Source organism: Eptatretus burgeri, chromosome 2, assembly GCF_056783735.1.
Source record: "Eptatretus burgeri isolate ZD-2024b chromosome 2, Ebu_testis_v1, whole genome shotgun sequence".
NCBI lineage: Eukaryota > Metazoa > Chordata > Myxini > Myxiniformes > Myxinidae > Eptatretus > Eptatretus burgeri.
In genome coordinates this window covers 20,643,930-20,658,962 of record NC_140962.1, presented here as the reverse complement: position 1 = coordinate 20,658,962, position 15,033 = coordinate 20,643,930, and the positions used below count along the sequence as shown (strand labels likewise).

Below are 15,033 nucleotides of genomic sequence, written 5' to 3'. Positions count from 1 at the left end.
ACAGCCAAATGTTACATATTCGGCATCACTCAACCACCACCGTCTCCAGCATTATAACGCCGGCTGGTTCCGCACAATTCTCGGGTTACGCGCCTCAGATCACAAGACCAAAATACACCTGTGCCTTGCCAGTTGGGGGAATAGACTCCGCTTACAGACTGGTTTTGTCAGATACCGAGCGAATTCTGCCAGTCTAACTATTTTGGTTTTTATATCCAAATTGAGCGGATCGTTCCTCGACGCGGCACGAATTAATTCAAAGCGGCAACTTCATACAAATCAGCCAGATTTATTGGGGACACATCGGGGAAACACAACACAAGCAAAGCATTCACGACAATGTTATAATTAATCTGTTACCCGTTCTTAACTAGGGGGCTACGGATTACAGGTTTCGAAGGGGACCCCAACGAGATAAGCCTTAAACAACATGCAGACAAGACATGGACAGCATGCAGACAAGACACAGAGTACTTGGTGATGTTTCATGGATGAGAGGAAAGTGTCAAAGCACGAATGTGGCTCGTGAAAAGCCGATGTCCACGGATTTGAGCACCCAAGCTCGAGCACGCCGCGTAGCAAAATGGCGCTCGTCCATGTGTCGCAGCCCTCACGCACGCAGCCTTGGCGCATTCAGACCCCTCGAGGTCGACTGCACCAGAGCGAAAGATCCACGGTGGTATGCTCCAGCTGGCTTTTCACAAGGTCGAGCATACAAGTTCAGGCCTGGCCTGTTCACCAGATCAGGCCAAATCGAGGTGTTGGGCTCCGCAGGCTGTGTCCATGGGATTCCAAGACGTCGTCGAGCCGTGAGGTGAGTAGGGACAGTCAGAGGCTCCGTCACTGGACTCCAGATGAACCTGTCGATGTCCTCCTCATAAGGGTCGATCGCTGACTCCCACTGGTCGTTTCTCCTGCCTCTTCCACGAAGCAGATCGCAGACAGACACAGCCATCCCTTACACAACAGATCATGACTCCCACTGGTCGTTTCTCATCCAGCCGAGGGCAGACAGACCTCATGCAGTCCTTTCCCCGCCTTTCTTTCGGCTCACTCCTCACAAAAAACCGATCGAGCCACCTTGGTGCTCAGTTTCACCACTACCGATCACAGACTCGGCGCGCTCAGGTTCAGTTTCTCTCCCGGCAGATCCACCACCGCCTTTCCTTCGCTCGCTCGCCTCGAAGCCCACTGGCTCTCCCTTCAGTTTCACTTCCTTCTTTGGGACACTCCCCCTCAGAACGCTGGGTGGAGTCGATTGTCCGGAGAAAGGAAGGAAGAAGAAGAACCTCTCGGTCCACCACCAATGTACGAACAATGAACACCCTCTTACACCTCCCGACACACATGTAGCGTCCATTTACCGAACAACCTCGCTAAACATGCATTTAATGGGGATCTGGGCTAATCCTATATTTACTAACACACTGAGGGCCATTTCCACAACAATATATATATATATATATATATATATATATATATATATATATATATATATATATATATATATATATATATATATATAGTGTTGTGGTTGAGGAAATTCGCAAACCACCATTCAGGTCCCGTAGGTGAGACATCTCTGTAAGTACATGTGTAGTTAGCCCCAAACCCGTTGTTTAGAGGGAATAAAAGTGATTCATTCGGGCTGCGACCCTTTAAGATAGCCGTTTTTCTGTTCAATCTTTATTTTGAACCAACCACGTCTCAACCGCCATCACACAACAACCACCAACCGCAACGCCGCTTCACAACAACAACAATGCCAACGGCCACGACCTTTACCGTCACGGCTCGCTCCCGTAAACATCGCATCACCGCCATTCCAAGCGTCGCCATGGCCATCACCGCCACTTTAGGCCCTCCACCACCTTCGCCTCTCCTTCTGCGGCCGTTCCCGCGCCGCTTGTGGGCGCTGAGCGTCAGGCTGTCCTGGCCTCGTGCGGGACGCGCGCTGAGCCGCGGGTGCAAAAAGCGGCCTTTCCGAGAAGAAGTCGGATCAGGAAAGATACACGCCCACTTCTGATCCGTCCTATCAGCAAGCGCGGGGCGATTTGGCCCCGCCTCCAGGCGCGTCGGAGTAGAATCGATATATGCAAATTCGAGGATCAGGGGAGGTTCACGCCCACTTTTCCTCCGTCCAATGGGCAAGCGTGGCTCCGCCCCCGAGCTCATCCTGATCCGGAAATTTGCATATGGGTTCTCCTGCCATACTATAAAGCACCGAGCGCGGGGCGAATTCAGTCAGTTTTGGGCTCGGGCGAGTTGGAGAGGTGTGGCGGCGGCAGAGTGTGACAGCAGCAGTCAAGACGGGTCTGGAGGAGAGTCAGTCTGTCGGGGTTCGGAGTCTGTCGGGGAGCTGCAGAGAGGGGAAGCCGGGCGCGCGGTCGAGGTCGCAGAGGAGTCGCTCGTCGCGGGACCCAAGCAAGCCAGCTATCATCTTTCCCCAGAGCATCAACAATTCACCCCTTCCCCCCCCCACCCCCGTGCTGAGATAGTGCGGAAAGGGGGCCCCGTTCCCACCCCATTCCAAGCAGTGCCAACGAAACCCGCGGAGGAGCGCAGAGTCGGGGCACCGCCGCGGCATTTGCGGCTCATCACAAGACGGGTAGGCTCCACCCGGTCTCGCGCCCACAGACCCCGTCTGCCCCTTTGTCGTTGAGGGTGGCCCTTTTCTTTTGCTTTTGAGTATATGTGTTGTCGGCGCCGTCTGTAAAGTAAAACTGTGTAAGTGTTGCCGTGTGCTCGCGTAGTCGGTAGTAGATCTGCATTGTTGTGCTTCTTTTGTTGCAATTGCTTTTGGTGCATAATTGTTGTAATTGTATATGTGTGCTTTCCGTGTTCCGCGGAATAAATGTGCCTCATGTTGAACTGTTTTTCCCGTTTCGCTTCGTCTTTTCTTTAATTGAATCTCCATCTTACTTCACGTAAAGGGTTGGTAGTGGGCTAAATTATCCGATAATTAGTTTATATTAATTATATTAATTATTATAATAAATTATCCGATAATTTAGTGGGCTAAATAGCCCGATAATTAATCGGAACCGTCGAGGTCGATGATATAACACCGTTCGGTTATCCCGATAGTACGGAACGGGTCGCTTCAGTGGCCCGTGTCCGGAGTCGACCTGCGGCGAGGTGCGATCGCCCGGTCTACCCTCCGTGTGGGTACTTAGGTAGGTCGAATTTGGCGAACAACCCTATCCCACGCGGGGGGCCGATTGGCACGATCGTGGTGAGGCCGAAAGGCCCACCCGTGACTAGTTCCCGGCGTTAGTCCGAGAGGGTCACGACGGAATTGTCCGTCTGGTGGGCGACGTGCCGCGATTCGAGTTACGTGGCCACTCGCACGCCGGCGGGCGCGAATTCGGGCGGTGTTTGTCTCTGGACGCGTCCGGGCGGTGTTTGTCTTTGGACACGTCTGGGCGGTGTTTGTCTCTGGACGCCTCTGGGCGGTGTTTGTCTCTGGATGTGTCTGGCAATGTTTGTCTCCAGACGCATCCTGGCGGTGTTTGTCTCTGGACAGCTTTGCTCCGGACACGTTCGGGCAGTATTTATGTCCGGACGGGAGTTTGTCTTCGGACGTGTCCAGACAGGAGTTTGTCTCTGGATAGGAGTTTGTCTTCGGATGCGTCCGGATGTGAGTTTGTCTTTCGGATGTATCCGAGCAGTGTTTGTGGCCAGACGGCTTGGCTCCGGATGCGTCCGGCGGGTTTTGTCTCCGGACGTGTTTGAGCGGTGTTTGTCTCTGGGTCGTGTTTATAGTATGACTGGTAGAAAATGAATTTCAGACATTATTTTGTCTACATATTCACTGTTTTTCTACGCAGAATCATTTTGATGACACAGTATGAATCGAAATTAATGCTTCACATTCCTTCCCTTCCTTCACTTAGCTTCCCTTCCTCTCACCTCACGCTGTCTTCCCTTCCCTCACCCCTCCTCCCTACCACACCCCTCCTCATTCCCACACCCCTCTCTCTCCCACCCATCTCTCTCTCTCTCTCTTTCCCCCTCTTTCTCCCCCCTCCCCCCTTTTAGAATTCCCGTCAGCGAAGTGATGGGTGGTATTTGCTGGTGAAGAAATAATTGCATGTAGTTATGGAGATAGTAAAGTATATATAAATAAAAACATGTGACAAATTTGCTGGTGCTGCTTCTAAATTTGGACTGAATATCAGCTTTAGCAAAAATGAGGTCATGATGCAAGCAGCACCTGAGCAAATGCCACCAGTTCCAAGAATAACGATTGAGGGTACAGAACTTAAGCAAGTCAGTCAGTTCACTTACCTTGGTGGTGTTCTCCAAGACGATGTCAACCTGGATTCAGACCTAGCTAACCATATCTACAAAGCCTCAAAGGATTTTGGTCTGCTGAGTATCAGTGACAGTGTGGAGAGTTAGAGGCATCCATCTTCGCACTAAAATCCAAGTGTATCGGGCAGTTGACCTTACAATTGTGCTCTATGGGTCAGAGACCTGGACAACATACCAATGCCACATAAAGCAGAGGCTTTCCAACAGCAGTGTGTGAGCTAAGTTATGTGCATTTCATGGCAGCAGCGTGTATGCAACTATGAAGTGCTGGAGCGAGCCAGGTTGTCCAGCATTGAGGCAATACTGATGAGTGCACAGCTATGCTGGACTGGACATGTTGTTCATATACCAGACACTCGTCTGCCAAAGCGAATCTTTCATGGACAGATCATGGACAGCAAACGACACCAAAGTGGTCCAAAGCGTAGATTCAAAGTTGTGATGAAAGAACATCTGAAAGCGACAAACATCGACCGTACTTCTTGGGAGGATATCGCCTGTGACAGAGGAAAATGGAGTGTAGCAGTACAGAATGGTGGGAGAACAGCTGAAACGAATCGTTTAATTAACCTGAAGGAGAAATCTGTTCGAAGGAATGAGCCAGCGCAAATAGCAACCGATGAAACAGACACCACATGGATCTGCCGGGTGTGCCAGAGTGTGTTGATCATATATATATATATATATATATATATATATATATATATATATATATATATATATATATATATATATATATATATATATATATATATACACACACACACACACATATGTATGTATAAAAGCCCATCAAAAGTGATGGGCTTCACAGCCTTGTGAGCATGCCAGTCTGAAGTCTCGGCCTAGCGTCAGGTGTGCTTCTATATTATTTATTAGACAACCTACAAACATAAATAAACACTCATTTCACTCTGCGCATATTGCACATCACGTGGAGTGAATTTCACCTCCTGCGCCATGTATTTATTGTTGTGCACTGCTCCTCCCTATTCCACCTCCAGACGACGCTGCACGACATTATCACCAGGTGCCTAATGCCGGTGATGACGCGTGCGGAAAGGGCGTACTCAGTTTTTTTCTTGTTACCCAAGCCAGAGGAGAGGATATTGTATTTGGATCCGTTTGTCTGTCTGTCTGTTTGTTTGTTTGTTACTTGGTGAAAAACATTTTTCACCAAGTTTGTTGGTCTGTTGCATTTGTCTGTCTGTCTGTTTGTCACTCGAATTAACAATTTTGGCCACAGTTTTCAAGCAATCATTCTGAAATTTTTTGTGTATGTAGGTGACCGGCCAAGGACAGCAAGGATTAATTTTGGTGAAGATCCGAATCCGGATCTGTACACTTGAATCTTTAAAGCGATTCTTCACCATTGAGAGATGGGGCCAAAAACGATATTGCATGGTCGTGGAGATGGTGAAGTATATATCGATGAATAATGCAAGGTTGTGTGTCAGTAGTGGAGATGACAAAGTGTCTATAAATAATTCAAAGTTTTGTGTTGGTAGTTGGTAGTAAAATGTACATAAATAAATAATAGTTCCAGAAAGCATCTACAATCCTGTACAATTCCCCCATAATTATTTTCCAAATTGTCAAAAATTCAAATTAGCTCCGATAGCAAAATCATTTGACTTTCCTCATTCCCAGATATTACCGCATATAATACACATGTTGAATTATGAAAGAGATACATCCCGTCATTTTTGAGTATAGAGGCTCCAGAAGGACCAAACATATAAGCCCCCAACCTGGCTGTCGCCCAGTTGGGGTTAAAGAAATGTCTCACCAGTAGAAGTCTGCAGTGTAAAAGGTCGTAAAGATATGAAGTGTCGAGTCGTCTTTGAGCTGCTTGGACAGCTAAAACACCAGAAGTTCGCAAGACAATCCCTTGATGAAGTCAGAACTGCTTTGCAACCATGGACAGGTGGTGCTTGTGCCACAATCGCTTAAACTATTGAAGCATTAGATGAGAGGAAGGAAAACAGAGAACTCACGAAACTGTCATCAGAAAAAGGAAGTTTTTCAGACCATCGGCGAGGCAGCTTCAGTTTAAGGAACAAGATTGGCAACACGACACTGCCTTGACTGAATGAAAATATGGTTCAACTGATAACGTGTTCACTGTTGAACAAAATGTCCACATGGGTGGAGGGAGGAAGTTCAGAATTTCCAGGTAATATGAAGGTAATCATACGTGTGTGTGTGTGTGTGTGTGTGTGTGTGTGTGTGTGTGTGTGTGTGTGTGTGTGTGTGTGTGTGTGTGTGTGTGTGTGTGTGCGTGTATGTGTGTGTGTCTGTGTGTGTGTGTGTGTGTGTGTGTGTGTGTGTGTGTGTGTGTGTGTGTGTGTGTGTGTGTGTGTGTGTGTGTGTGTGTGTGTGTGTGTGTGTGTGTGTGTGTTTGATATCAACACAAATCGATATCAATAATAATAAATTTCACACCAAATTATTTGATAATTGAGATGCTTTTCCATTCCACATTGTACAAATGCCTTTCTTAGACAACAACATTTCTAAGAAGCTATTCTATGGTAAGGTTGCAGGTGAAATAATTAAGACCGTGAGAGCAACCACACACAGCACTGAACTTGTCAATAGATTAAAACAACTAGTTAGACATATGTTAACACAGGGAGCTACAGTTAGCAAAGTAAACAAGTTTTCTTTAAGATCATAAAACGACACCAAATATAGTTAGTAAAATACAATACAAATAGTAGCTAGAAGGGCACTCGGTAGAGCACGTACCGCCACCACGTTATGCCTGATCCATGAGAACATATCGGGCCCAATACATGTTTGAAATATCATGATATACAGAACTATATCGTTTTTGGCCCGAAATCTGAATGGTGAAGAATAACTTTGAAAATTAAATAACCCTCACATCCAGATCCGGATTCAGATCTTCACCAAAATTGAAAAAATTCTAACTTGCCATACACCCAGCATGTCCACCAAGTTTCGGCCGAATCCTCCACAACTTTTTGAGATGTTGTGCGAAATATCGTTTTTGGCCCGATTTCTCAATGGTGAAGAATCACTTTTAAAATTCTAGTTGTCAGATCCAGATCCAGATATTCACCAAAATCTAATTAGTTCGTCCTTCTAATTAGTTCGTCAAAATCTAATTACTTTGTCCTAAAATCTAATTGTCACACACCGAACCAGTCCACAAAATTTCATCCGGATCCGTCCACAACTTGTTGAGATATCCTGCACACAGACAAACAGACAGAAAGGGGTGAAAACATAACCTCCTTCAACTTCAGTGGTGGAGGTAAAAAAAAAGGACCACTGGACCTGCAGCTTATCTGGGCCCTGAACTAATGTTGGAACCCAAAATTGGTAGGATTCTGACTGGTGTGTCTGGAGAAGAAGATTTTTGAAGGCATTTATGTGATTTTCACAAAAATTGACTAAGTTGGCCACTTTGGCACATTTCCGGTTACTTGATCAGCATCGCCTTCGTTATTTAACATTGGGACTGTGTCCTAATGTTGTGAACCCAAATTTGGTGGGTTTCTGACTGGTGGGTCTGGAGAAGAAGATTTTTGAAGGCATTCATGTGATTTTCACAAAAATTGACTAAGTTGGCCATTTTGGCACATTTCCGGTTACTTGATCAGCATCGCCTTCGCTATTTAACATTGGGACCGTGTCCAAATGTTGTGAACCCAAATTTGGTGGGTTTTTGACTGGTGGGTTTGGAGAAGAAGAATTTGAAGGAAATTATGCGATTTTCACAAAAATTGACAAAGTTTGACATTTTGACACACTTCCGGTCACGTGATCAGCATGGCCAACGCAATTTCAACATCACGACCCTGTCCTAATGTTGTAACCCAAATTTGGTAGCATTCTGACTGTTGGGTCTGGAGAAGAAGACTATTGAAGGAATTTACGCGATTTTCACAAAAATTGACAAAGTTTGACATTTTGACACACTTCCGGTCACGTGATCAGCATGGCCAACACAATTTCAACATCACGACCCTGTCCTAATGTTGTAACCCAAATTTGGTAGCATTCTGACTGTTGGGTCTGGAGAAGAAGACTATTGAAGGAATTTACACGATTTTCCAAAAATTGACGAAGTCAGCCATTTTGACACATGTCCGGTCATGTGATCGGCATGGCCTTCGTAATTTAACATCTGGACCCTGTGATAATGTTGTAACCCAAATTTGGTAGCATTCTCACTGTTGGGTCCAGAGAAGAAGATTATTGAAGGAATTTGCACGATTTTCCCAAAATTGACCAAGTCGGCCATTTTGACACACATCCAGTCATGTGATCGGCATGGCATTTGCAATTTAACATCAGGACCCTTTGATAATTTTGTAACCCAAATTTGGTAGCATTCTCACTGGTGGGTCTGGAGAAGATTTTTTAAAAGTAATTTACTAAGTCCATCATTTTGACCTCGTTAAAGTCATGTGACTGGAATGAGCTAAGCAATTCCTGTTACCAGTCAGGAGAGGAATGTTGCTGCAAAATTTCAGCAGGATCGGAAGAGCGGTTTGGCCGAAGAAGTCGAAAAAGGAGACGGACGAACGGACGGATGGACGGACGGTGCACGATGACAATATCTTATCTGGAATGTAAATTCCAGATGAGATAAAAATACTATTAACGAGATATTTATATAAATACATTATTAACATCTATATATATATTTTAAACTCATTTCAGTGGTTGCTTGGAGACAAGCAGGTAAAAAAAAAAAAAAAACCTTCATAAATAAACGTTTGAATATTTGAATAACAGTTTAATCCATCGACCAGAGGTGAGTGGGGTGGTCGTGATTGTTGGTGGATGTGTTATATTTAAGGTAAGATGTTCATGATTTTATATATTGTTGCAGTTCTGCGAAGCCAGCACTCCCCCAAGGCAATGACACCCAACATATAGCATTCCAAGATAGTTCTTTCATTAGTATTAATTCAGTTGGCACTTCCATTAAGTCCAGTGGGTATGTAGGACAAGATGCGTTGTATTGTTGAAGATTCGGCGGCACTTAACAGCACCGCCGTCTCCGGGGTTATAACGCCGGCTAGTTCGGCACAGGCCTCGGGTCACGCACCTCAGATCACGATACCAGCGCACACCTGGGCCATACCAGTTGGGGATATAGACCCCGGCTACAGACTGGGTTTGATCAGAGACCGAGCGAAGTCTGCCAGCCCGTAACCATTTTGGTTTTGTATACAAATCGAGCGGATTGTTCCTCAGCGCGGCACGAATAAATTCAAGGCAGCAAATCTCGTATAAAGCCAGATTTATTGGGGACACATCGGGGAAACACGACACAAGCAAAGCATTCACGACAATGTTATAACTAATCTATAACCCGCTCTTTACTAGGGATCTACGGATACGGGTTTCGAAGGGGGCCCAAGCGAAATAAGCCTTAGGCCTGGACAACATGCAGACAAGATGGAGACAACATGCAGACAAGACACGGAGTACTTGGTCGTGCCTCATGGATGAGAGGAAAAGTGTGTGAGGCACGAATGCGGCTCGTAACAAGCCGATGTCGTCGGATTCGAGCACCCAGCTCGAGCATGCAGCATGGCAAAATGGCGCTCGTACTCCTATCGGCACCGCTCGCGCATGCCGCGTGACAAGATGGCGGCGACGTACTCTTTTTGCCGGCACCGCTCATGCACCAGCCTCGGCGCGTCCAGCCTCTGAAAGGACGACGGCACAGGAGCTAAAGATCCGGTGCGTTCCAGCTGGTTTCTCACAAGGTCCAGTATGCGAATCCAGGCCAAGGAGGAACAGCCGCCCAAGCCACTCCTCATGAAGCAGATCCCAGACTCACACAGCAGCCAGTTCCTCTCGCCTTTCGGGGTGGGCTTCTCAGGACCGCCTCTGGGGACACGTGATTGGTCCATCGTTCGACTTTACAGCAGCTCTCCCCAATGGCTTGCTGACACGTCTTGTTGACTGACTGTCAGGGCCCTGGGTCGGGGCTCGTTAGAAGGGGGGAAGGAAAAAAGTAGGCGCCTCTCGGTAAACCACCACCGTATGAACACTGGACAGCCTGCTATACCTCCCGACACACACATGTAACGTCAGATTACCAAACAACCTGGCTAAACATGCATTTAAGGGGGGATCTGGGCTAATCCTATATTTAATAACCCACTAAGGGCCCATTTCTGCAACAGTATAGGGCTTTTAGTTAGGTCTTCCATTTGCTATTCTTTCACCTATTTTATTTCACTTTACTTCACACATGACCTCTCCTTCACACATGCATGCACGCCACAAACCAGACAGTGACATTACACGAGGAGTGTCATGAACATACGCGCGCAATTTCTCTGTTCAAACTGCGTGCCATTCACCAACTGACGTTTCACCTCAGAGCCTCACCATACTCATCACAACGCTACACACCACAAATCACCACAACACCTCCTAAAAATCCACATAAAAACCTACGCTCGATCTCTTCACCACAAATTCCTCCTCTCCACAACCACTTCAACTGCTCCCAATGCTTCAATGTCTTTACCACGAACACCATAGTGCTTCCCCTACCACACTTACAACCGCTATGAAGCAACGCGTCCACAGTTGGCATCCCGGACGCTCACCACAGTCCTTTAAGGATGTCAGTGAACAGAGGAGATTGCGGTGCCTTCGAGTAAGACCATATTAGCATGCAGCTCGAAGTGCAAATACGCACTGGGACTTCTTCAACGACGTCTGGGTAGCTGTGGTGCTCCGCTAAATAACGATGCGAGATTGGAGCCCAGTGCACGTTCAATCGTTCATGGCCAGAGAGCGCTCCCAAAAACACACTCCCTATGTAAATCCCGGAGCTCTGTTGCATCGCCAAGCCTGGGAGCAAATGAAGCCATTTTCGGTTCCAGAGTCTGGCGAGGTGGGGCTACTCAGGGTCGCGTCTACATGCCAATAAGGATGCTCGGATGTACCTACAGGGCATTTTGATCAGCTTTTTGGCTTCTCCTTCGCCTGGCCTCTATAAAATAGCTGCAGAGACACACAGCCAGTCACTGAGCCAGAGAAGGACAACACCAGTCACTGAGCCTGAGTTGAGCGAAGGCTCACCGAGACTGAGCCGAGCGAACAGTCACAGAATAATTTCCGAGGAGTTGCCAGCTCATCATCGGGTCATCAGCGCTTGGCTTCCGCTGCGTTCTTCAGTCAATCTTCATTACCATTCACATTTACAGACTCTCCACATTTACTATCTCATCTACTGTAGAATCAAATTACTAAAATAGTAATTACAGACACACACGTACTCCTTCACTCTTCCTCTTCTGCACCTCATCTGTATCACATTTGCACCTCCCATTCACGCACCATAGACTCCCCAGTTTTCTTCCCTCCTCCCCCCTTCTAAGCAACTGGGTCCGTCAGCCGTAAGGTCTTGAAAGAGGTCGTAAACACCGCAACTGTCTCTCATCTTTTTTGCTCTCTAATTTCCTCAGGTGGGTGTCTGATTGCACCTGTATTGTGAGCATAAGTTAACAGTGTAGAAGTTTTATATCAGGTTAGCTCTGTCCTGCGTCTTCTCTTTGGATATAACTGCATTTATTTTGCCGCACCCCAAGAATCCTTGCTTTCTCGGCTGTACACATTGCTGAATAAAAACTTGTATTATTGTGCCCCATGACCTTTCCCTGCCCTTGCTTTGTAAATAAATTCCCATCATTATAAATGTACTCAGCTCGTTCTGTCTTTTCCTTCATTGGTCCAGCGTAGTGCGCATGTTAGTTTAGCCGGGAAATTTGACCCAATTATTAGCTCTTGATGATTTAATAATTGATGATTTAATTATTAGCTCTTGATGAGCTTATAATTTGACCAAATTATTAGCTCAGTGAGGTTGCATTGATGGGTTGACTGACTGCCAGGACGCAACTGAGGTTGTGGATGTACTGATTTAGGGGATCGACTGATGTAGTTGATCGATTGATGTGGATCCGTGACCAAGGTTGTGGATACACCGTTTGGAGAGGTCATGGGCTGAAAGGATCGAAACCCCAAGGAAGAACGGTGCCCAGCTGATGATCCATGCGGTCGGGAAACCATTCAAAGGTTTAGAAGTTAAGGTTCTTACTTTCGGTTCATGAACGATGTTTTGAGGTGAACATTATTTACAGAAATCCTTTAAATTATATTATATTTCAGAAACAGCCAATACTGTAGTGTGTGTGTGTGTGTGTGTGTGTGTGTGTGTGTGTGTGTGTGTGTGTGTGTGTGTGTGTGTGTGTGTGTGTGTGTTTCAATTATAATGTGAAATCCATAATACTTTATGAGGTTTGGGGGGGTGACATTGTCGGCACACCTGTTTGTGGTGGTGGGGGGGAGATGGGAGAGGGAGGTGAGAGGAAGTGAGAGGGAGGGAAGATGTAGGAGGGTGTGGAGAGGGAGAGGAAGGAGAGGGTGTGGAGAGGGAGGGGTGTGGAGGGAGGGATGTGGAGAGTGTGCAGATGGAGGGAGAGAGGGGAGAGGATGTGGGGATGGAGGGAGAGAGTGTGAAGGGGAAGAGAGGGGTGTGGAGGAGTGGAGGTTCGTTCATTGGCGAAGTTTGAGAACCCTTCCAGAGAGAGGGAGGGGTGGTGGTGAAGTGTCAGCTTTGTGGCCTGTGGCTGGGGCGAGGCCATTGGAACGTCAACTCAAACAGGCCTGAATAATTCTTCTTATTTCCCCCACCTTTCTCCTTTACACATTGTTTTCTTTATATCTTGGTGGATATTCTTTTGTCATGTTGCTTCCCCGCCATCCTTCTTTGGGATTAGATGAGGACATTTGTCTGGGTGGTGGGGGAGGGGGGGGTGTTTGATTGTTGTGTCTGTCTTGTCTTGACACCTGTCTGTCGTTATTTCATTAATTAATTTTTTACCTCCACGTGTCCGTGGAATTTTCCTCGTTTTTTTAATGCTTGATTGTATATCCTGCAGTTTGGTTTATCCTGAGTAAAGGATCTTCATTAATTTCTGAACTGTAATTGTATTGGTTGATCGGTGTACATTCGCCTTCTGTGTACCTCTGGGGTTATGCAAGCACATGGACAATCTCGCTCGGTCATTTCTGGCTGATTCGAGGGCACGACCATTTAACGGGAAAACGACCACTTAACGGGGAAACGTATTGATCTCCCGAGTACGTCAATGAGGACCTCCGGAGAAATCGGCTGTACCCCGAGCCCTCGACCCAAGGGCAAGGTCGTAACACAATGTGAGCAGTAACATTTGCTATTCAATGACAGCAGGAAACCTTTAAAGGAGAAGAAGGAGCACACACAAACAGCAACAACCACAGCCACCACAACAACTAAGTGTTACAAAAAGTCCATTTTTCACGAATTTTACTTCATTTTACATCCTCAATGAGATTCACATCGCAGATGGACACGCAATATGTTTGTGAAGTAAAGCATTCTGTCTTTTGATGAAACCCTAACAGCGAAGCGATGGACACATTACGGCCGCACGGCCTCGCTGTCATCAAATGTAGATCCGATCAAAAATTATTCCTCATCGACTACACACTTAAGGAGGATGAACATGTTCAAAAGAAAATGGAACTCTATGAAAGAATGCCAAATTGTATGTGGGTGTTGTGGGGGAGGAGGGTCCAAATCCAGCACGTGGTTTACCAATGAACACCCGAATATGTCGATACTCATTCGTGAAACATGATTAGAGCGAATCACACACAAATCATAAAGGTCCATCTTCACCGGTGAGTTTTACTCACCGTACATCAAAACAAGCACGTACATTACATGCCGAGTGCAAGCCTTTTACCACAATACACAGAGCGGTGTTTGTGTGTGTCTGTCTGTCTGTCATGCTACTACTCTTACAGTTCTGGGCCAATTACATCCATATTAGCTACATAGCATCAGCATGACCTCAATTAATGTATAGAGGTTTTTTTTATCTTTGCTTGTGGTCTTGGGGATGGAGGAGAATGCAAACTCTCTATGTAAATGTGTATCGTGTAGCACCACCTGCAGGTGGGGGAGGGTATTACAAGTCTCCATTTATCATACAGTACAGGATTTTGAATAATCAGCAGGAGGTATGTTTTTGCTTCATGCACGTAACCCGTGTTATTTATTTTTATTTTTGGGAGAGATTGAGGCAGCTGTCAGCTGCCTATACACTGCCCAAATATAGGTATGTGTCAAAAGAACGTGATAAATGCTTGGAACAAGGTCGCCCACAGGGTGGGTACTTTGCTAGTTTTAACAATAGGCCTCTCGATCGGATACATGTAAGATAGACCAATTCAAAACAAGTGTTGATACAGACTACATTGAAGGAAACAATCGATCACTCCATGGCTTTGTGTGTTGTTTGCAAGTAACAATCCTGGTTGTACACTATGTAGTGAAGTCATGTTTCACCTTCTGCATTTGCACCTGTGTCTCTCTTTACAGACATGAACATATACATGTGAACCTTGTGTGTGATACATGCCATGGTGAATATTGTCAATCTAAACTTTAAAAACAAGTTCGAATTTCAAACATACCCCATGGGAGTTCATTCGTACAACTCTCAGGTGAACGATAGCACGGACGACGGATAGTTTTGACCTTTGGTAAGATTTTCATCGCATCAGAAAAAGAAACCAGAACACCTCACAAGAGTGAGGCTAGTTTCATATCATCATTTGCGACTTAATTTTGCCTTGGGCATCCCCCAGCGCATTTAA

At 46.1% G+C, this 15,033-nt stretch overlaps 1 protein-coding gene across 1 annotated transcript in view; it reads right to left on the bottom strand.

Annotated features, from left to right (window-relative positions):
* The window catches only part of LOC147031545 (uncharacterized), a 51,916-nt gene extending 36,914 nt beyond the window's left edge, over positions 1 to 15,002 (bottom strand). Inside the window, exon 1 of the mRNA XM_085864858.1 lies at positions 14,851 to 15,002. Coding sequence (XP_085720984.1) covers positions 14,851 to 14,932 — 82 coding nt within the window. The 5' untranslated portion in view covers positions 14,933 to 15,002. The remainder of the gene's footprint in view (positions 1 to 14,850) is intronic.
* Between the last annotated feature and the right edge of the window lie 31 nt (positions 15,003 to 15,033).